At 41.6% G+C, this 23,828-nt stretch overlaps 1 protein-coding gene across 2 annotated transcripts; it reads left to right on the plus strand.

Annotated features, from left to right (window-relative positions):
• Window positions 1–422: 422 nt before the first annotated feature.
• hgfb (hepatocyte growth factor b) lies at window positions 423–18,720 on the plus strand. 2 transcript variants are annotated; one of them, XM_071500938.1, is made up of 18 exons: window positions 423–581; window positions 2,125–2,287; window positions 2,555–2,667; window positions 3,325–3,439; window positions 5,243–5,391; window positions 6,830–6,950; window positions 8,008–8,126; window positions 10,491–10,656; window positions 10,758–10,891; window positions 11,750–11,843; window positions 13,066–13,196; window positions 13,832–13,861; window positions 14,418–14,523; window positions 15,114–15,188; window positions 15,448–15,597; window positions 15,703–15,809; window positions 16,322–16,464; window positions 16,993–18,720. In XM_071500938.1, the coding sequence occupies exons 1-18, from the start codon at window positions 533–535 to the stop codon at window positions 17,170–17,172; spliced, it is 2,145 nt and encodes a 714-aa protein (XP_071357039.1). In that variant the 5' UTR covers window positions 423–532; the 3' UTR covers window positions 17,173–18,720. The 2 variants fall into 2 exon arrangements, with proteins under 2 accessions (XP_071357039.1, XP_071357041.1); XM_071500940.1 differs by having other exon boundaries at window positions 425–581; window positions 2,128–2,287; window positions 16,993–17,311.
• Window positions 18,721–23,828: the final 5,108 nt, after the last annotated feature.

Consider the following 23,828-nt stretch of genomic DNA (forward strand, 5'->3'; position numbering starts at 1 on the left):
AGAGTCCAGTATGTTGACAACGGTTTATAGCTCGCTTTGTTTTTGAAAAGTACCATTTTTAAGATTGTGTATTTTTTAGAGGGAAAGAAATCGGGAGAAGAGAAACAAAATAAAACGAGACAAAGGCGAAGAAAGAAAGAAAGAAAGAAAGAAAGAAAGAAAGAAAGAAAGAAAGAACCACAATTTGCACATAAATGTTCTTGTTATAGGTCATGTTGCCTGAATACACAAACATGGAAATATGAATATGCACGAAAACTGCAACTTGTTTGTGACATTCGGGTCATTAAATAACATAGAGAGAAGGAAAGAAACAGACAGACAGAAAAAAGAGATAAAAGAAAGGGAGAGGGAGAGATAAAGTCATACACACGCACAGAGAGGGAGGGAGGGAGGGAGGGAGGCGAGGAAGTACTTAGAGAGGAGACGCATCATCTGTGCAGTGGTGGAAGCAACATCTCCTGGTTGCGGTCCGACATCACAGTAAAGCAGCGTTTTCAAATTGTTTCCGAAACTGCTGTGTGAAGCGGCGATGTGGATTTACCAGCTCATTATCGGACTCTTCGTCGTTTCTTGTTCTGGTAAGTTTGAAGAAAACTATTTACTACTGGTCGAATAGCTGCCTGCCGCCTGCCACCGGGCTGGAGCTGCTGTCTGAACGCGCTGGTCTGCGCTCCACAGACTCGCACACTGGCTTCATTAATACAACTTTAGTATCTTCTGTCGTAATATCAAAACTCTGCAGTGTTCAGTCTTTGCAGCATGTGGGCTGGTGCTTTATTTGAACTGTGATGTATCCTCTTGGAAAATTCTTTGTTATTTTTCGCATCTATTTCTAACAGGACAGTGCAGTGTCAGTGATTCTTACTTTCAGAGCGCAGTCATGACAACATTGCTTAAACTGGGGGAAATAAGCAGCTTTTGGACAGAGATGAAAATGATGCTGTTGCCATTGTACTGACCAGCCAGCACGGGGTTTTTTTTTTCTTCTCAACTCTTGCCTTAGTATCATTGCAACCGCGCATTTCCCCGCATAGGGACGCATTAGGACATATGTTATCGGACCGCCGGATGAATCAGTCCTATGATAAAGTGACTAGATAAAAGCCACTGTCCCACAAAATGACCCATATTAAAATCAAATTAGTGAATCAGTCATCCAGGAGTCCTGACAGAGTGCGATTTCGCGGCTCATTGCTCTTCGGCACTCAGGCAGAGAAACTGCCGAGCCGGTGATGTCAAGTTGAGGATTGGACAAACATGTTGCCCCGGGTCCTCTGCGATCCTCGGGTTGCTCACCACATCCCCCAAGCACCCAGATACTGAATCTGAAACACCTGATGTCTGATGGTAATTCCATGACACCTTTTCAGGCAACGATCCAACACAAACACCATGATTTCTGTGTTGATGAAAGCTCTTGAGCTCTTGAGTAGACTGAAGTGCAAATAGGCAGAAAGTTGAAATAGGTAGGAGGGGGAGAAAGGAGGAGGTGAGTTTTCTGTCTAATTGTAAATGTCTTAACTACAAACAACTGAGGCATCATACAGACACACCACTGATTCCCCTCACCCTGTGTGTGTGTGTGTGTGTGTGTGTGTGTGTGTGTGTGTGTTTCACTGGGGGCTGTGATAAATGACTGTGCATCCCATTAGGTCCTGTAGATTAATAACTGTTGAAGCAGACTAATTCACACATTGTAATGCTGTTGCCCAGTGTTCTCAGTCTGGCTGGGCTCATTAACAGATCATCCACTGTGCCTCCCAGACCACAGAGTAAGGTTTGCTCGTGTGCATAATGCCTGTGTGCATGTTTAATCGTGATGACTAATAATAAAATAAAACTCACTATAGACTAAGCACACTTGCCTGTTCTAATGATGAGGCTTGTATACATTAAGGTCATCAGAGCCGTAAGCTTAGTGGTGGCAGAGTCGAGTTGTTAGACTGTCACCGCGTCCAGGATGTCTCTGCTGTGATCCAAACAACAGCTTGTCTCCTGCCTAATGTGGCCTTGAGCAATGTATGTCTCTAATTTACACTATGCGTAGATAAGTGTCAACTAAATGTACATATAAAATGTAAAATAAACACTGCTGAATGGCCATGTCATGTAACTGTGTAGCAGAGGGCAGACGAAATGCGCTGCAGGACTATCAGAAGACTGATGGCATCCGACTGGTTGTCGTGTCTCCTGATGCCTCCCACCTGACCAAAACCAGGAAGCTGAGCATGGCCAGGTGTGCCAAATCCTGCAGCCGCAACAAAAGGCTCCCCTTCACCTGCAGGTATGTCTGCCCTTATGGCCTTACCCTTCCAGTTTCATGGTAGTGTAACTCCTCCTCTCCTCTCTCCTCTCCTACAATGTGAAAGGTTGTCAAGAGTAAAGTGGTGGTTCCTCAAATTCCTCCTCAATTATGCTTTTCAAAGGTGTAATCAATTGTTGTCCGTCTGGTCTGGCAGGCCTTCTAAGTGCTTTGCATATTTATGTAGCAGTTGTTTTAACTGCCCTTCCTTTTCCCTCTGCCTCTTTTCTTTTCCTTCTTATTCCCCAGAGCGTTTCTCTATGATCATAAAAACAGGAAATGCCAATGGCTGTCATTTGACAGGAATTCATCAGGAGCTCAGATCCAACAGGACTTCAACTACCAACTCTATCAAAAGAAAGGTGACCTCTCCTGTTCCACCTTGTCTCTCGACCAGCTCATACCAAAGCGGTGTCTCCCCCTGTCACCATGTCTTTCCATCTGAAAAACTTCTTTACAGAATCTCACTTCTAATCAGCAGCACTGCTTCAGTATATACAGTATACTCCTTGTTGCTTTAAGATATGTTTTATAGATTTTATAACTATGAATATCCATTTTCTTCAGAGTGATTTAGCTTTGTAATGATGGCAGTCCTCGAGAGGAAGCCGAGGAAGGGCAAGGACCATTGTCATGTTTACGGTGTCGCAGCACATTATGGTTCATTTTCTGTCATTAAGCAGTGTTTGTGTAAACGATGGAAACCCCCACCCCACTTGACTCTGGACTGACCACAACACTGAACACACAAGCTGTGTAGCCTATTTTACTTGATCCAACTGTTTTGCAGAAGATTAGGAAAACAGATTTGGCTTTTGGCACCGTCATGTCCTTGTTAAGCTCAGTATTATAGCTGAACATCTCCTTCTGTCTGTTTTCTTCATCATCCACACTGGCTCTGTGTACAAAACAAATGCTCTCAGGTTGTTGGCTCATCACACCCACTCATGCTCTTGTACTGTCATTTTGCTCTCGGCCTGTATCTCGTCTCATCTTCGCTCTTTCTGCTTCTCTTTCAGACTACGTTAGAGAGTGCATTGTGGGTACAGGTCAGAGCTACAGGGGGCGGAGGTCAGTGACAGTGAGCGGGATCCTGTGCCAGGCCTGGGCTTCTCCCATTCCTCATGAACACAAGTAAGATTCCCACCATCAACGTCAAACAAAATAGTATTAGAGCTGCTTCTTACTGTTAGTGTTGGCCTGTTAGTGATGCAATCAGCTAGGAGCTAGAGGCTAGTCTGTATGTGTTTGTATGTGTATATCAGTATGATATATTAAGGGTTGATTAGGCTCCTGGGAGCAGTCATTCATCAGAACTGACATCATTGTAAGGCTTTACACAGTCACAGATCATTTCCTGCTGTGGCTCTACTGTTTATCAAGGCATGTGTGTGTGTGTGTGTGTGCTCACGTGTGTGTGTTTTACCAGGATTAGCATCATATCTAATATGCAGCTTTTGGTTAAGCTCTAGGTATATCCCTCAGCTAAATTCCCAGATAAAGTTCATTTTTCAATAGGCAGACATACCTTCTGATACAGTGTAGCTCCCAATAGAAAGAAGAACCAATTGCGTGGAGTTTGAAAACATAAGATGCAAATAAGGCAATGTCTAGTATAGGATTATGAAAGGGAAATTAAGACTTGCGTTTAGTAACTACCTGGTAAGTAACAAAGTTTTATATTCTGTCCACTACTACTAGATGTAGTTTGGCTTGAGTGAAAAAAATCCCATTATGAGTTTAGAAATATGACAATATGACACAAATGAATCCTTCAGTAAACAGAAAACATATAACATTTAATTAAACTGATTCAAAGGTTTTCCTTTCCTTATCCTTGCATCTTTGCTCTTTTCTATTGTGACTTTGCTTGCAAGGAGATATTTTGCATCAAAGGAGGGCAATATTGGAAAAACAACACTGAGGAGAACTGAGGAGAAAATATCAATAAAATAAGGAAAACTTTTATCTTGTGACAGATATTCATAACTTTTAGATAACCTTATACACAACAGACACACACCTCATCTTAGAGCTTTATTATCTTTGAATCTCATGCCCTCCCTCTGTCTGTACTCCCCTCTCCTCAGAGGTATTAACTAGCTTTGAAAGGCTTTGTAGTGAGTTGTCACTGCAGCATCAATCAAAGAGGTGAATCAAAGAGGTCAGTGTATGTTTGTACCTCCAGTGAACCTGCTTTATCAGACCACTGTTAATGTCTGTAGATCAGGCAATTAAACCCAGGCAATTTATTTGTTTTATCAATCAGCTTACAGGCATGGGAAACTGACACACACACACACACACACACACACACACACACACACACACACACACACACAAACACAAGAACAAATTGCATTTTTATCAGTAAAAGGTTTCTCCTCTTTTGTGATTGCCCTGCAAAGGCCATCTCATTTCTGTCACTGTCATTACCCACTCCACCGAAACACTACTTCAGAACCTCATCTTTTCATCATCATGTGGAAAAACACAGCCTGACTCAAAGATTACGCTATGTCCATCATCACAACTGGTGACCACAACCATGTGCTTGCCTGATGTAGAAGATGTGAGTCACTTGTCAATGTGTTTACACTACAGTCAGAACCTGCCTCATGGAAAACTAACATTGTTCCTTCATATTAATGTGTTTTCGCTCATTAATAACATCATGGCACCAACGGCTTGATCCTTCAGCACTGACATCAATTACTTTTGCACTTGTTAACTTCCAGTGGTCATGTTTACTGGCAGGTTTCAGCTGTCAGAGTTAAGCAGCAGGATTCGTTTTTCTGTCAGAGATAAAAAGGACAGCAGAAACTGTGGCCTTGGGTGTTTTTCAAAAAGAGGTTGCTCTGCATGCTAGCTGAAACATTTGGAAACCGGTGTTGGTACATGTGTCTGTTTGTGTAACTGCAGCTCTGCTTCTGACAGATTCATGTCTAAGAGGTTCAGGAAGAAGGACCTCCGAGAAAACTACTGTCGTAACCCTGACAACTCCACCGTTGGCCCGTGGTGCTTTACCACTGATCCCCGGCCCCACCTCAGACACCAGGAGTGTGGCATACCACAGTGTTCACAGGGTAAGCTACACACACACACACACACACACACACACACACACACACACACACACACACACACACATACACACAAACTTTGTCTGTATATATCTGAGCACACATTCATCTTAACATAATGCCCATTCCACATTGCAAATTGCCTCACCAATTCAGGCTTGACAGGCTGAAATGAGCTGCAGCATATTAGGCAATCACATAGTACCTTGGACTAAGCATCGCTGGCTCTAAATGTGCTCCGTTCTACGGCTGTGTGTGTGTGTGTGTACATGTGTGTGGGTGCACAGGTTTTCTTTATTTACTTAGGCCAGCTGCAGCTGTTTCCAGGTGTGTGGTTCAGCTTATGCTGTCCTCTCTCATTCCATCAGGTTCAGGTTTTGTAAATGGTTTGAATCTAAAGAGTCTGGTGTTGGAATGTAAGAGGATATTAATCCCTCTGTCGTCTCCTGTACATAAATTGTTAGCTATTTTATATCCCCGTGGTACACATAGAAGGAAACCGTTGAGTTCGAGTTAAGAGTCTGTATAAACAAAACTTTGATATTTATCCGGTTGTGATGAGAGAAAAGCACTTTCCCACCGGTGCTTCAGCCTCTATGTTATATCACACAATATTACTGTCAGAAACTGATGTCTCCCTGAAGAAAGGGATGGTAATGACCTCTGTTATCTAATCCCTGGGGATTCATGCTGTCAGAGGGGCTGTTTCCTCTGCGTGTATGACACTGGATCACGTTAATGAGGAACCAGGCTGTGGTTCGATAAGACAGGGCGGGAGTCCTCCTTGCTCTCTGGCTCACATATGTTGTCCCACTGGGTTATCACAAGTTGTACAACGGAGATAATGACTTTTTATTGTGATAGAAAGCCTGTGAGCGCTCAGAACAAAATGACTGGAAGGGTTTCTCCAGAAATTAGCTGGTCCTAATAGGAAACATACACACAGACACGCAAACATGGCTTGCGCAAGCACACATACACATGCAGCCAGTGGTATTAAATGTGCTCTGTCATGACAGCAGTGGACTCATAAACATCTGTTTCTAATCTGCATGCTCTCTGTTGTTTACACTAGACAGTGTGTTCTACTCACCATGCAACCTATGGTGTCTTCTCTACTTCAAAGCGAGCTGTGCCTTCATTATAACATGTGCTTCCATACTTTAAGTGCATGTGTATATAAAGTCTGTACTCAAGGGAGATCTCATATTTATCTTTATGAAGTATTTATGAAAAGGTTTATTTCAAAATGTTGAAACAATTTTGGGGCAGAAATTATGACACAAACTTTTGAAAGTGGATGATGCATTTTGTTTGAGTTTATTGCTTTTTCAATTTGTCATTGTGAAAGCAAAACTCTTACTGCTGATAGCTTGAGTCAGTGTTTCTCTAAATGGTGTGTGTGTGTGTGTGTGTTTGTGTGTGTGTCATCGCTCCGTAGTGGAGTGTATGAATTGTAATGGGGATGATTACAGAGGACCCATGGACCACACAGAAAGTGGAAAGGAATGTCAGCGCTGGGACCTGGATGAACCACACAAACACCTGTACCACCCCAAGAGGTAACCTCATGTGCTTATGCGTGCACACACACACACACACACACACACACACACACACACACACACACACGGACTGCATCACGCTGCATCACACTAAATTGTGCATGCTCAATCACACTTAAGCACATGTATATATATAATGTAATAGCAAAAAGAATACTTTATATAATAATAGGTTCAAACAATCATTTCATGTGGTTGTGGTGAACTAACTAAGGAGATGAAATGATCTGGAGTCAGCCAGTGCGCCTTTCCCTGAAGGAATGCCATCAGATCCAGTGTGTAATTTTATGTTTTTAGCAGCGCTATGCTGGGAAAACTCTTCATTCTGACTTAATTGGCCCAAATTCCTTTAAGCTCTCTGTAGATTATAAAGCAGACTCCAGCCATGAGATAAGCTTATACCTATTTTAGAGAGGCCATAGTCTTAGTCTGTAATATTCCTTACATGCTTTTTGTTTAGGTATGTGTGTGTGGCTGTGTGCGGCTGTGTCAAGAGAGTGTTCCAGCTAGGTGGATGGCAGGTGGTCTGGATTAGTGAGGACTCGTTAACACATCCTTAATCATCCCAGTGTTTGTGTAAACGAGGTCCCAGACTGCTCATAGCACTAATGTAATGAGAGGGTCCCACAGCCTGATACAGTACGCCTGGAGGCTGCAGGCCTGGAGGGGATGTGGGACTTGGGGATGACTTACTGTAGAACACCTGCAGTGGTGCAGCTTATTATCTTCGTCGCTCCCCTGAGCTCTGAACAGATTCACAGATGGAGTTTTTACACCATTCCAGTTATTAATGCTTTAGTTGCATGCAATGCGGTGAATTGTCTCCCCGCCTCTACTCTCTTCTCATAAGGATTCAGTAGGAAAATGGAAACATGATTCTCTTTTCAGGTACCTCTGGGCTTCAAGAATGATGTTACAATTAGTGTTTTGTGCCACTATTACTTAATTTCAAGTCAGAGAGTTCTGCTGTGGGTCGTGCAACAATGTGATTTTCTGCTGTGCTTTTCACTCATGTATACACTGTGGTTGTATTATGCTGCATGTTTTGTGTTAGGTACCCTGACAAAGGCCTGGATGACAACTACTGTAGGAACCCAGATGGACGCCACAGACCCTGGTGCTTTACCACAGACCCAAACACACCCTGGGAGTACTGCAACATCAAAGTTTGTGGTAAGCATGCATGCATGTTTGTTTGTGTGTGCTTGAATGCATTCACATTTATCATGCATGTTAAGTAGGGGTCTAAACATGTCTCTGCACGAGTTTGTTTGTGTTCTGAAGTGTGATTGACTGCGCCAGAATTTACAGCTTCCTGTACCTTTCATTTTACCACTCCTCTCCCTCTCATTGGCTGCTGGTATTAAATACACACAAACAGACACACACACACACACACACACACACACACAAAAACACACAGAGTAGTTCCCCTCTTAGGTTTGGCTCTCTGTTATGTCTTCTCTAACAGCCTGAATGTTTATTTTTCTCCCGCGCCACTGGCCTGGTGTTTATTGTTCTATGCCAGCTCTTATGTGTAGTGTTCAAACTGCAAAGGGCTCAGTTACTGCTCCACATTAACTTCCTGTTACACATACAGACACTACACAAGGGTCATACACACTACAAGCAGATCGCTTTCATCACAACTTATACACTTAGTGCAAGGAGTATGACGGATGTGTAAGAGCAAGGTGTATGTGTCATGTCTGGCTTTGCATCGTGTGTGTCTAAACCAACAGATAGTGTACGCTCTTAGTTGAGCCTGCAATCAGTGACGAGTCACTGAGACAGCCACTGTGGTCCTCGAGAACATAAAACAGACAGAGCAGTGGTGTTATTGTTGGACTCAGCTGCATTCTCCTGAGTCTGTGACTGGCCTGTTTGCCTGCTAGAATCATCAGCGGTCCTGGCACCATGTTTACTAGATGGCACTCCTCCATTTGGACCCAGTGATTCACTGTTCCCCCCTTGCTTTTTCCCCTCTAAAAAACCATCTCCCACCCTCTGCACTCCCCATCTCTCTCTCCCTCTCTCTCTCTCTCTCTCTCTCTCTCTCTCTCTCTCTCTCTCTCTGATATGGGAGTTTGTTGGGAACAGACCAAGTTTACGACCCAGTTAGCCTTAATCAAAACAAGGCAGAGAGGAGACAGCAAGAGACAGAGAGACAAAGTGTTCTTTTGTCAAGGCCTGCTCTTTTGTTTACTGTCACAACTAGTGCATATCTATTTTTAGATATATTGTATGGGCAGAAAACGTCTGTTTTAGGGTCTTAGGATCTGCAGCTTCACACACTGTTGGATACAATCATGCACGATGTTCAGGCTAATGAACTCGTGTAACTTGTGCGTAATGAGCTGCCTTTCTGTTAAAAAAAAAAAAAAAAGTAGAGCAGATAAGATTTCCTCCCTTGTTTTTCCAATGTTGGCTGTATTAGCCTCATTATACTGTAGGTCTTCTAAACCCGTAGAGGGAGCTACTCTGAGGAAAGCAGGTGGCCAAGACATTGAGGCTGCTCAGCCATTCATCACGTCAAAGGCACTGCCATACTAAATGTTTCCTGAGTGCTAAATCAATTCATTATTCTTTATAACTGTTTGTACATGTACTACAACAACCTGATTATAACCAGATAAAAAGAGTATTTGCAACTCTCATGTTAACACTGTAAGGCCTGTAAGTGCACACACACTGGAATATTTGGGCCAACTGATTTGGCCGTCACTCCTGATCGGAATAAATTGTCTGTGACAGTCTGGACCATTTGGTGCTGAGAGTTGGGAGATAAAATCCTGCATTGTGCGATTGTTACAAATGGAAGTGGGACTTGAGAGAAATAATTGAAAACTATGTACAAATGGCAGGCAAACTGAAAACTGTGTGCTGTGCCATGAGTGTTATTTTATAAATCTACAATCTAGTTCATTAAGTTTTCATTGCAGTGTCACAGTTCATCTGAAGTTGGCCTCACTCTGATGAAGTTCACTTACCTCCACCTCTCTTTGCAGTTCCCCCACATTTGACTTTTACCAATTTCTTTGCCTTAAACTAGCAAGACTAACTATCTTTTAGGGATTTCCTTATATATTTTTGGTACAGCCACATGTGAAATGTTGTCTTGATGTGGGATTTTGGGGGTCTATAACGTCTATAATAAGACGACTGTATTGAAAGGCTGCCTGTTGTTTAGTGTGATGTCCTGTTCAAGATTTGTGCATGCTGTAAGAAATAAGTAATTTAGTGTGGATATTTTGGTGTTTGTAGGTTTCAATAATCTTAAAGGATTGTTTCCATTGTAAGGTTGGCTCGAGCTTAAATTGTCTTTAAACATTCAGAGAATAGCCCCAATTATAACACCACAAGACCTAGAGCTCTAACTGCTATCTAACTATGTAATACAGTATTTTCCTCAACCTTCTCCAACAACCCGAGCTCACACAGTTTTATTTTTATATTGTTGGTAGAGGCAGAAGAACTATGTCACACACATTGTTGATCAATCTAACCCACCCCTTAATATGTTTTGCTCTTTCACAGAAACACCTCCAAAAAGTAATGTGGTGGAAACAACCGAGTGTTATCAGGGCAGAGGAGAAGGTTATAGAGGGATGGTGGACGTGACGCCCACTGGACTTACCTGCCAACGCTGGGACTCCCAGTATCCCCATAACCACACATTCTTACCTCAAGCCTACCTCTGCAAGTGAGTCAGACACTCACATAAGACAACCCTCCACACATTCACCCACCTGCATGCACTTATATTCAAGCAGACTACAGGCGGATTCTCTCTCTGTTTTCCAGGGACCTGAGAGAAAACTACTGTCGAAATCCAGATGGCCAAGAATTCCCCTGGTGCTTCACTACAGACCCAAGGGTCCGTACAATGTTCTGCACCAACATCCCTCAGTGCGGCACCCAGAACAAGCCTGTCAGTGGTGAGAGACTCAACAGCTTTAGCTAATACTCAAAACAGCAAGGAAAAACTGATTTTCCCCCACATCGGAAGCAGAGAAATATTTGGCATTTTCATATTTTGTGGACCGTGGAGTTCACATGAGACCCTGTAACCACACGTATCGTTTTGTAACCACGTTTACTCCGTCCCTGTGGAAAACTGTAGCCCTATAGGACTGTGGGAAGGACTGACCACTATGCCTCACATAAACGAACTCTGACAGCAGCTCAGGATCGTCAGGTCTCACTGGACAGTGAAAGATGGAGTAGAAGGATTAGTGCTGGATGGGATTCCTTCTGGGGGTAGCAAGTGATTTGGAAGTAAAAGATGTAGATCTATGGCTGAGTACACAAATTCAAATTTCCCAGGGGATCTTAGGGGTATTTCTTTGAGATTGTGTGACCTTGCATTGGGATTATAAACCCTCTCTGAGGTTGTGTTGTGGTCTGCCCTAGAGGGTTGAATATGTTCCCATATAGAAATGAGATGCAGGGCGACAGACAGCTTCAAAATCTTATTTATGACCCATGTTTTTCTTAGATATCATTGTGGATGGCTCTTTTGTGTTCCCAGCTGTAGATCCAATGAGAACCATAACAGCTAAGAAACTAAGTTGTTTTGATTCTTCTGCATATAACTGATGAGTCCCTAGTTTTTTTAGAAGTAAAACAATACTGTATGGCAATGAATGCACAAGGACAATTGTGTTGATGCAGTTTTATAGAAGCTTAGCAATCTTGAGTCCTTTGTTCAAAGCTATTGTTTGTTTGAACAGACATGGAGTATGTGTCTAGAATGTCTTTCTAATTTTATTTCTTCTTTTTTTGTCCAAATCCAGACTGCTATGAAGGCTTTGGGGAGAATTACCAAGGAGAACAGTCAAGGACTAGATCAAACCTGCCTTGTGGTCCCTGGACAGACCACAACAACAGGTCTGCCCTATGGATTCGTGTTACTTTTTAACCTGATAACTTTACCAAACTCCACTAAAATGTGCAAAACAGACGTGCACCATCAATAAACTGCAGACAAGTGTGTCTGCCTAAAAATAGAGCTCAAGATGTCACACAGCTCTTGCACATGCAACCCACCAGAGTCTATCAAACTGTAGAGGTTTTTTAAGAGCTCAGTGGGATCAAAGGAAGCCACTGATAATGAGCAGAAAACATGCAGATTTTATGGGTTTAATAGGAGAACGAGAGCTTGAGAAATTAGTTCTCTGTGATACAGGCTTGTGCATGACAGTGTGCAGGAGAATTCATTTGTGTTTTCAAGAACCATGTGTGTGAACCTGATACATGCTAGTTAGTATGGGGAGGTGCCCAAATATTGACCTCTAGTTAAGTCTTATTGTTGTTAGCGGATCAAGTTGGGCCTCTTGATTCTCAGAGGAGAAAACAGCTCCTGTGGGTGCCGTGACTAGCCTCTTCAGCATTTCCCAATGGCTAGAGAAGTGTTTCCCTGAAGATGACCTAACTCAGCAGGAATGGCTCCCAGTGATAACTTGGCCGGAGGATATACACTTCACTCCTCACCTTTGACCCCAAACCCCTCCTTTGTAAGAACACCTCAAAGCCAATCAGCTCCACTGCTTGGCTCCTGCCCAAAGTCAAAAGTCAGGGTTAGGGAGTCAGAGTGAGAGCTGGCTGTTATGCTAACACACACAAACACAGATTTGAAAGACTGGATTGTGTTGATTTCATATCCAGCATCATCACCCCTTCTGCCTCCCTTTCTTTTGCAATTTTCCACCTGATCAGTGGAGGAATTCAACTGAGAATTCTGTTTGTGGTTTTGAAATTCATATGAAAATACCCTGAAGTGTGGGATAAGTCTACATGAGCATGCATTAGGTATGTGAGTGTAGGTGGGTGCATACTGTCTCGGTGAGTAATTCCTTTGCAGATCACATCCTTATCTTGTCTGGAGGGAGAGAGCCTACACAGCTGTGTAGTTTGACTTTCCAGATCCTATCTGGCTAAATTTGCTCAGCTTAATAGTTATAAGTCACTGGCAAATCCTTTTTACTTTCATCAACAGCTGAATTATCTGTTTAACAGGGAAAAAAAACAACTTCTTTTTGTTTTGAAAATTGTCTTCATGGCTTACTGAATGTTGATGAAAGATTAGTTATTGGAGCGTTTGTGTTTCTAGTGGCGAGAGGGGTATGCTGATGGCTGGCCTGGAGCGAAACTACTGCAGAAACCCTGACAAAGACAAACATGGTCCGTGGTGTTACACCAACAACTCTGCCATACCCTGGGACTACTGCGCTGTAAAAGCATGTGAGTGCATGGAGTACCTTTACAGATGCACACAATCACACAAACAGACATCTCATTAGGGGAAACAATCTGTGAGACTGTGTGAAATTAAAAGTTTTTATACCTCTGGATCTAAGACAGAGCGTAGTGTAGATTTGTTTGCACTCTGTCTGGTTGTCCGTCTCACTTACACACACACGCACATTATTTGCAGTGTGTAGATCTGTCTACACTCACAGGTCAGTGTGTGTCAGAGGAGATTCACAACTCATCAGGAAGACAGAGGAGGGTTCTTTCTAATGATTCCCACATGGACCCAAGAAGCATCATGGCTGTGTCTTAGTTTATGTGTTAATGTTTATATAAAACTATGCAGATATGCAGATATATATATATATATATATATATATATATATATATATATATATAAATGGTTTATCTTCAGCTACTGCTACAACTTGCAGCCACACAATGCTCGTTACATTCAATGAAAGCTCTCCAGATTCTGAAAAAATTATTGTGACAGACAGAGACAAATACAAGGGCCCTGGTGGCTGTGGCTGTACCATCACAGTGAAATTTACACCCTTGTGTGAGGTTACCTCTTATCTTGTATCGGTTAATACTCACTTGTTTGTCTCCTCTCGTCTCTGCAGGTGATGCTTCACAGAACACCATTCCATTGGGTGAGTGTCTCTGTCAGATTGTCTGTCTGACTGTCTGTGTTTGCAAGTGGCTCTGCTGCTGATCTGTATTTGATAGCCTCCAAGGAAAGGTGATGTTTCCAGAACCTGATGAAGTCCTTTTTATGTGCAGTTCTTATGGTACATGATGCAGGGCATTATGTTGTCACAGTGGCATCTGTTTTTGTGTACGTGTGCAAGATAGGAGTGTGTGCGTATGAGTTGGTGTGTGTGTGCCTCATTCATCTCCACATAATAACTCAAGAACAGAGGAGGAACCTCAGTCTCTTGACAAACAGAGTTTAAATTACACTCATGTGTTATATGAACATATTCAATGATTACATTAACTAATGGCCTCATCAGCATAACTCTTTATGTTTCTTATATAATGATGATTATGGTGGATCATTAGCCAGCTCAAGTGTATTGAAACAACAAACAACATTTCACCTTTAACGACAGTTAATCTCTGTAAATGCATATTTATGTCTTAAATTAAATATATATGACATGACAGGAGGTATTAAATCATCTGCATGTGTGTCTCTGTTTCCAGGTGAGCTGTCCTCTGTGGGGTGTTTTGTCCATAAGAGAACCAGAATCGTGGGAGGAGGTCCAGTGAACATATCAGATGGCAGCTGGATGGTCAGCATACAGAAAGGGTACAGCATTGCATTTAATATTCTACACATCTTCTTCTACCACTGAAGAAGAACAGGAAGCCACCCTGCCCAGACAGCCTTTGAATTCATAAAAATTCTAGTGGAACTCTTCATTCTTTTGGTTTTGTTGAGATCTCTAGTGCCGTTTCAGAACCCTTCCCAAAAATGCAGGGATTTCTGTGAGGTTTTAGCACCCTTGATGCCATGCATTTATGTTCCATCAGTAGCTTCACAACTCACCTCACCTGTGGAAGAAGCCTGTTGTTTAAGTGGGGACATAATCCTGCAAAGCTGACATTCACAGTATCATTCAGATAGAAATGTATTAAACTCTTTCTTCTTCTCCATACAATGCAATGAAGCAGCCCTTCACGGTAGAACTCTAAAATACACTTATCTGATAGTTAGCATGGCTGTCTACACTGTAAATGCTATACATCGCTATACACACTCAGTCATGCGCAACTACCTCTGTAAAACTTGAACTCCCAGTACACACTTCTTACAAATGACAGCATTAGTTCATGCACAGCTGCTGATCTATAGGTTTAGTTCTTTATTTGCCATTTTTGTTTTTGTGTTCTTTCCAGGTGGGTGCACTGGTGTGGGGGCTCACTAATACGAGAGGAGTGGGTACTCACGGACAGACAGTGCTTCTCCTCATGGTAAAGCTCGCTGTCTATAAATGGGAATTATTTCCTTTTGTTTGAATCTGGAACTGTCAGTGCATTTCTCTTTTATGCCCATAGTGTATTCTTTGCAAGATTTATTTGTTCAGTTCATATGTATCACTCTATATTCAAACGTAAGTGACTCTTTTCATTTGCTACTGTGTGCCCTGATCAGTCTGAGCAAGCTACTCAGTGGTGAGTTATAAATGTGGAGTATTTTATGAAGTATTAACTCTGTCTTCTGCCTCTCCAGTGTTCCAGATCTCAGTGAGTATCGGGTGTGGCTGGGAGTCTCTGATATTCGAGAGGGTCCTCCTGACTGGTCCAAGAGACAGGAAGTCACCATAGCTCATGTGATATGTGGCCCTGAGGGCTCTAGTTTAGCCCTTATAAGGCTTTCCAAGTGAGTGCCTGGAAGAAAAAAATCTCAAAGATATATTGATATATTTTTGTGTGTGTGTGATGCTGATCGTGCTTTGTGTTTGCTGTGTTCATTAAATGTGTCCAGGCCTGCCCTTCCTGCAGACAATGTCCATACGATTCAGCTGCCTGTGGCTGGGTGCTCCATCCCAGAAGGAACGATATGTAAAATGTATGGATGGGGCGAGACCAAAGGTACTGATATTGTCTATTCTACATTCACTACTTCTGTCGTATGCATACATACTGCCCAGGTCTCCCAGGTTTGCAGTACATTGCATTTATATTGCATTTTTGCTGCAGCAATCCTTCTATATCCTTTTTTATTTTGTAATGATGTCAGGTGGAGGAGCAAAATTGCATTGTAACACCATTCTCTCTAAAATAATTGGTTACCGTATATCTTAGGCCATATGTTTCTAAACCTTGGATGGGTACTGCTTGTTGGCTGGTCTGATGGACAGTGTGTGCAGATGTGGGTTCACGAAAGACTGATATTTTTAATAAAAATTCAGATGTGCCATGTTTTCTGTATGAATTATTCAAACTTGCCTCCACACACATGAAAACAGGAATTTGCTAAATATGATATATCACTATATTATATTTATTTTATATTACAAGATAATTTGCCGTAGGCAGCATCTGTATTGCATATGATACAGCAGAACAATTAGACAATAAAGTGCAACTTTGAACTCTTTCAGGCACTGGCCATGATGACGTACTAAAGGCGGTTGACCTGCCCATTGTCAGTAATGAGAGGTGTAGAGAGATGCACAGAGGGAATTTCCACATCACCAACACCAAGATCTGTGCAGGAGGCAAGAGGAACGAGGGAGTGTGTGAGGTAAACTGTTGCTTGTGCATATTATTTTCCTAGCGAGGTGTTTTATACAAATAACTGTTTCAGTGATGAGAAGGAAAATCCCACTCTAGAATTCATATGGTGTGTTCAGTGCTTGTTGGTAAACAAGAACAAGCCTTTAGACCTTTGGATAAAGTAATTGTTCCCAGTGTGAATTTATGAGGATATTAGCGCCTTGGTTCTACATAGCGCTTTCAAAGCTCAGTTTGATCTAAATCTCAAACAAATGTTCTCTGAATCCGCAGGCTTAGTATTCAGTCCATCGTAAATAGAGCAGCTGGAGACTGTTGCACTAAATTTCATCAGCGATTAAAGCCTTGGTTTTGTGGTTTCTAGCTTTGGAAAAGAGCTGTCCATATATAAAAAATACTGCTGGTAGTGTCTGTCACTGAGAGCATAAAAATGTATTTTGCTTTCTTCTAACTGTCAAAAATGTAAACAGTGATGACAGGACAGCCATGTCTTAACCACTAATACAGAAAAATGTGCTATCGATTTCTTCTATTGCAGAGGGATTATGGTGGCCCTCTTGTGTGCCAGGATGGTGACATCAGGGTTATTGTTGGAGTGAGTGTCCATGGCAGAGGCTGTGCTCGGGCCAACCAGCCTGGCATCTTCATCAATGTGCCCTTCTACACGCAGTGGATCTACAAGGTCTTCAAACATTACCCCAACCCTGAGACTGTTTAGCCAGACTCAACAGAGGATAAACCAGAGCCAGGGGACAAAATCAAGCCTAGAGCCTCTATTTCTGTAAATCCAGCGGTGCACTCAGGACACCTCGTTTCTATGTTGTCCATACTTACATAGCCCACAGATCAATATGGGGCTGATCTGAGGAGAGATGAATGGATGATAATACCGTTCACTAACTGCTGAAGCAGTTAATAGTAAAAGAAATTTGTCTTCGACTTAGTTTGAAGAACACCAGACAAACAAATATTTGGCAATATTTCATCCATTTTCATGGTTTTCTCTTGGTAGCAAAACCACCAGAGTGGTATGCATGCATGTGAATACTCTTGATTCCTGGCATTACTTGAATGTTTTAAAACACCAAAGAGCAGTGGTTCAGCAGCTCCCTCTTTAGAGTACATCAATGGGCCACTTAGAAAACTATCCAGTGGTAGGGCAATGTTAAGGGCACTCTTACCAAGCTCCATGCATCCCCAGGGGCTTAAATAAAGTGGCTCTTACTGTACATAGTATTTTAATGGGTGTATTTGTGACACTCTAAAGGTGATTTGGGTCTTATAGATCTATGACAAGAGAAAATGAATGTCATGTTAGGCAGATAAGTGATGTACAGTGTGTTATCTACATTTCAGTTTTCAGTCATGTTTCTGTCTCATAATGATGTCAGCTGTATGGTAACACCAAAATTAACTCCATTTTCAGTATTGTAATGTTATCACAATGCCACTGACTGTATATATAAGGATGCTCTTAGCACTCTGTCTAGATAAAAGAAATGTGAGGCTGGTCAGCCTTTATAGGATTTGGAAAAAGCAGAAAATGTAACATGCATGTGTACACACAAGCTCTTTCTATACAAAATCTCATATTTCTTTAAACCTATGTGTTAAATCATCATGGGTGTGTATGTCTGTGTGTACATCTGTTTTTGTACGTTTTTCTGCATCAGTGTCCGTATGCAAAAAGACAACTGCAGAAGGAGAGTGTGTATGTGTGTGTGTGTGTGTGTGTGTGTGTGTGTGTGTGTGTGCGTGTGCCCGTGCATGTTTGAGCCAGAGCTGAATGAATTATCCTCTCCCCACACTCAGGCCTTGGCTGTCCTCCAACACCAATCCACTCTGGATATTAGCGTCACAAAGTCTGTCACTTCAAACTTCGTCATAGAAAAGAAGGGATGGTCTTTGTAACTGCATTGTCTGTCTGAGATGACTGAGAGGCCCTTGAAACAAATTAACACGCCTCTCTTACCAGTGTAAATGATTGAGATCGCTTTATATTATAACTACATTATGTTTGTGTAAGAGTGAGAAAACGATTGTGTGTGTGCACGTGTGTGCATGTGTGTGTATGAGCACTGAAAGATGCTGCAAGCTGCTATACTCTCCAGGTTGTACAGTACTGTCTCTTGTTCTTTGTATAATGTAGATTCACTATAAATGTCATGCCATCTTACCCAATATGTTAAATGTTAAACCTAGTTTCAGCAATTATTTGAAAAGTTTTATGATGTCTGTTACTATATTAAATGTTTTTTTTTTTTTATTCTTTGAGTTTCTTTTTCATTTTTCACATTCTTTGACCGCCCTATTTGAGTGTTCTGAATGCAAATGTGTTCAGTCTCAGTCTGTTTTCTTGCCGGCTGTATAATTAAGTCAAGGTTGTTGTGCTTCCCGACCAGAAGATGGCACCACAGCAGCACACAGACTGTAAAGACGTCTTGCTAATCTGACTAATCTCCCTCTCTCTCAGTCTCTCCCTCTCTCTCTCTCTCGCTCCCTCTCTCACACACACATACATTTTCCCACATCTATGTTTACACTCTCATACACACACCTACACACACCGCAAATTTCAGCCTTGTAGCTGTTCTTGATCTAATACGACAACGGAATGGCAATATTCTGCTGTCAACCTATTCAGAGTTTAATAGACGGAGAGTGAGAGATAGGTATGAGGGGTGTAAGAGTGCGTGTGTGTGGGTGTCAGTGAAGGTGAAAGAGCACAGGGGAGCAGGGACTGAGAGCTGGAGATTAAACGCTGAATCCATTGATGCTGTATTAAGGAACTTATGGAGCAAGCAGAAAATACACAGGGATCGACATTTTCTGTTGCTATGCACATTGTGTGTGCTGTGCACTGATGCTGACACAATGCACACATATACACACGCACACACACACACACACACAAACAGAGCATTATGTGATAACAGATACTGTAGAAGCATCAAAGGGAGATGAAGCGTAAGAAGTTTGCTTTCATCTGCAGGTCAGCTGGGTGGACAGAAAGACAGAAAGTGTAGACATAAACAAGAAGACAGACTGCAGGACAACTGCACACATACACACACACACATACACACACACGTATATACACACATACTTGTACTTCTAGCTTTGTGAGGACACTCATTGACATAATGCATTCCCTAGCCCCTTACCCTAACCTTAACCATCACAACTGAGTGCCTAACCCTAACCCTGACCCAAACCTTAACCTAAACCTAATTCTAACCATAACTCTAAAACCAAGTCTTAACCCTCAAAATGTGATTTGAAGGTGTCTCAAAAAGTGAGGACCGGCCAAAATGTCCACACTTTCCCAAAATGTCCTCATTCTGTTAGTAAAATACTTTTTTTGGTCCTTACTATGTAGCAAGTACAAGTATACACAAACATACACACACACACAGACTGAGTGGCTGATTTGACCCTGGCTCAGTGCACCGTGAGATCTACAGCATACATGAGGCTAATGATCCAGAGAACATGGCTTGTGTCAGGGCTGTTCATGCTGGCGTGAAAGCACTTGTGTGTGTGTGAGTGTGAGTGTGTGTGTGTGAGTGTGTATGTGTGTGTGCATTATAAAGAAAACAGACCAGTAAATGAACATTCACTCATGACTCTAAAGGGCTCTGTCTTTCTCATGTTGCACAATTCACCAAAGTGGTTTGATTACAAATATATTTAAAATCATATATTTGTAATCATTCAATATTAACATCTATTATATCAGGATAAACCCCTTTAGATGGACCATCTCATATTCAAAGAGGGTCCCAAAATAAAGCAGACAAGTATGTTATTATTCAGAATAATAGTCAATTTCCAAACAACTATTTATGCTTTACAACTTTCATCAAAGCAGTTACTTTTGCAAAGACAACATCCAGACAAAATGAATTTGCAGTGCTGCACTATGACAAATTAAGAAGTAAAGGTACTGATGCATTTTCTGCAGCATCACAGCTGTGAATTTTCAATATTTTGACACATTTTTCTTTCCTCTTTTAAACCTGTAATGCTGTTTGTTACAGAGGGGACATGTACAGCCTGTACCGGAGATGTAAGGGTGCAAGAACAGATTCAGACTGAGTTGGTGTAATGGATAAATGTGGTATTTCCTGATATATTTCAAACTTAATCTCTAGCTGGCTGGCCATTGAAATTCAAACACAGTAGCAGGGCACTCTCATATGCTGCTGTAGTTGGCTGATGACTGCATGCAGAGATCTAAGTGTGACTGTTGGCGTCTTGATCCCTCTGTATGTGTGATACGTGTGTGAGTTAGTGACAGAGAGAGAGAGAGAGAGAGTAGTTGAAAGTGAGACAGGAAAAATGAGAGAGACTGATTATTGCAGGGAAATGCTTTTATAAGCCACAGGACTCCCATTACAGATCATTGGGTTACAGACTTAGTTAAGAATATCTTTCATAATTTAATTAGATTGTCTTTGTAATGTCATTTAACCTCTTTTTAGGCACTTTCTCTCCTCTCTGTGGGCTCTTTTAGGACTCTGCTGTGTGTGTGTGAGAGTATATGTGTGTGTTTATTACCACATGTCATGTGTAGGATTACTGCAGTTGAGGCAGACAGGAGTGTGTGTGTGAGATAATAGCAACCCTTTTTAAACGATCCTTCCCGTATCAACATTTCATCCTGCAACTTGACACACCATCTTATCCTCGCACTTCGTTTCACACTCACACTCAGTTTACCACAGTGTGTTCAGTTTAAAAAGAGAAAGCATATACACTTCAAAAAATAAAGATACTACTTGACTTCGACAATAACATCAACTTCATTTGATTGTAGGTATTGGGTATATAGGGAATTTTCTCACAGCTTGAAATATATTGTTTCAGCTTGTTAGAAATTGTAACTCAAAAAACTCAGGAAGCATATGCAATACATCCCAATGCTCATGAAATTAATTGTCCAAGTCAAATAAAGTGTTCAATAAACTGCTGGACTGCTAGAGACTGACTAACTGCCTGACTGATGTTTCACTGTAGAATTACTCATGTGAGAGATGATGTGTGATGCAAGCAAGCTCTAGAAGAAAATACACAACCAATTGTCACGAATCAGATGAAAGCTTTTACTTTGAAAAATCTTAGTCCGTGATCTTGTTCTACTTTTCTTCTCACTTCTCTTGTTAACCTTGCTTCAAGATGCAGCAGGCACCTCCACTCTACCTTATCTGTCCAGCACAAAACATCAGACACCATAAAAATACTGGTGATAACAGTGGAGCATTCAGCAGCTGAAAAGCCAGAAACTGGTAGAGGCCGAAACAGGGCTATAGGTAGAGTGATTATTGAAATAAGATTATATTTATATTATAGGCGGCCAGAAACGCGACTTCCAATGAATGTGTCTGCTGCTGAATGTGTGAACAATCAACTTTTCCAACATGTAGCAGCACTATGTCAACTGTTTTCTGTGTAAGGTTGCTTAGTATTTTTTGCCATACATACAGGATGACATTTATATGGGAGATGATGGCCCCTCCTATGGTCTATTGTTTCAGTACTTCAGCAGTAGTAGCCTTTTAGCATCAACATGTTAGCATGATAGCATTCAGCAATGTTATCATAAGTACAGCTATCTCTAAGAACTGCTAGGTCCAGCAAACAACAGCTGATGGTGATAAATAATAGGTAAAACTTAAGGATACCTAACTCCTGGCAAAGCGCAGCCTGATAAAAGTCTGATAATGCTGAGTTTAGTCTGATGAGCGGAGCCTGATCTCCTAAAATAGCTACTGCACAGGGGATAAAGCTTTGTGATATAGGTCAACTCTGGAAATACCTTTTGTGTGAACTTCCATTTTAGATCTAAGAATAACAAGGTTGATTCTACATTTTTCGCTCATATAATAATTTTGTGTTCTGTTGTGAAATTACTTCTTAATATGATTGTCATGGTAGGACAGCTTGGACTGATTGAAAGGTTTATGCCTAGACACATGCTGGAAATATTCACTACTCTCTAATCATTATCGACTCTATACAACGGTGCAGAAAATATTTGATTAGCTGAGAGAGGCAGAGAGAAGAAAGGGGACGGACAAGCGAGGGTCAGTTATATCTGCAGAGATGAAAAGTGAGCAATAATTTGCTCTCAACAATTGGATGTGTAGTCACAAACATTATGCTTCCATCATATTCAGGAGTGTGCACATTGTAGCTTGCTTTCTAATCATGTAGCTGGATTGAACCAGACTTGCCAAGTCCTGTCATATTTTCATTTGGAAATCCAATTTTTAATTTTACTGCAAGTCAACTCCCAGTCCCAGTTCTGATAGATCTTTTAGTAACAGTGATGTGTTACCTCAGTGTGGCATTATCCTGATGTTCAGAAAAGCTACCTTGTATCCAAAAACTCTCTGCCTCATATTTCTGTATTTAGAAAATCTGGCAGAGGGAAGTATGAGTAAAGTGCTCTATCTTTGCTCAGCAACTGCTTTGCAAACACCCTGGAGAAAAGCAGTTAATCCCCAGCAGCAAATGAAGCTGCTCATTGGCCAATAAATTGACATTATATTCATACTGGGCAGCAATCAGGTGTGAGTACATATACAGTCCAGGACGTCCAAGCCTTTATTTTTCATAACACACCTGGTTAAATAAAGGATTTGATGTCTAATGCTTAGAATAGGGGAAGAAAAGTTCTGTCTTGTGCAGCATTTTCCCCAATGCACACAGAATTTTGCTTGTCAAGCTCAGATAATTTAGTCTCACAAAACCTTGCCTGTGGGTAAATCTGTGCCTTTTTTTGTGACATCTCAAGGTCCGGATCAATGGCTACGGTAAATCAGTCGCTGTGTCAGTGGCTGTGTTGATATTAATCATTAGTTATTCAATCTGGGGCCCCGGGAGCAGCACGACAAGCTGAGAGAGACAGACCGTCAGGCAAGCATACACACAGCAGGGTGAATCATCAGAGGTGGGGGACAGGCTGGGGGACATTAAACAGCATCGACTGGAAGATCACTAAATTCTAAAGTGACAAGCAACTTCCAAGCATATGCCCAGAAGTCTTTCTCACATCAAAAATGACTTTCCATATGGAAAACTTGATGTGTTTTGGGTTCAACGATGATCCCCCTGACTGCTGCACACTGGTGAAAAACAGGTCCAAAATGTTGTGTAAATACATATAAGCAAACATAAATGTGCACAACTCACTGTATATGTTTACACGTTCAATACTGTGCTTTCATCCTTCATTTTATGTATACAATTTTAACACACAAGTTGAAACTATTTTAATATTACACACTTTGATGTCTGCTGGGACATCAATGCCTGCTCTGTCATGTAATGTAATGTTTGACGTAGGGATTTGCCAAATGTTACATTCTG

This window comes from Trachinotus anak, unplaced genomic scaffold, assembly GCF_046630095.1.
Source record: "Trachinotus anak isolate AG129_WGS33_773 ecotype Australia unplaced genomic scaffold, CSIRO_AGI_Tana_v1 ptg000002l, whole genome shotgun sequence".
Classification (NCBI taxonomy): Eukaryota; Metazoa; Chordata; class Actinopteri; order Carangiformes; family Carangidae; genus Trachinotus; species Trachinotus anak.

What these genes read in the sequence shown, in the direction of transcription:
- hgfb (XM_071500938.1), top strand. Translation starts at nt 533, where the DNA reads ATGTGGATTTACCAGCTCATTATCGGACTCTTCGTCGTTTCTTGTTCT. An exon ending in CTTCGTCGTTTCTTGTTCTG is followed by an intron (nt 582 to 2,124) that starts GTAAGTTTGAAG and finishes GTAACTGTGTAG; the next exon opens with CAGAGGGCAGACGAAATGCG. An exon ending in TGGACAGACCACAACAACAG is followed by an intron (nt 11,844 to 13,065) that starts GTCTGCCCTATG and finishes TTGTGTTTCTAG; the next exon opens with TGGCGAGAGGGGTATGCTGA.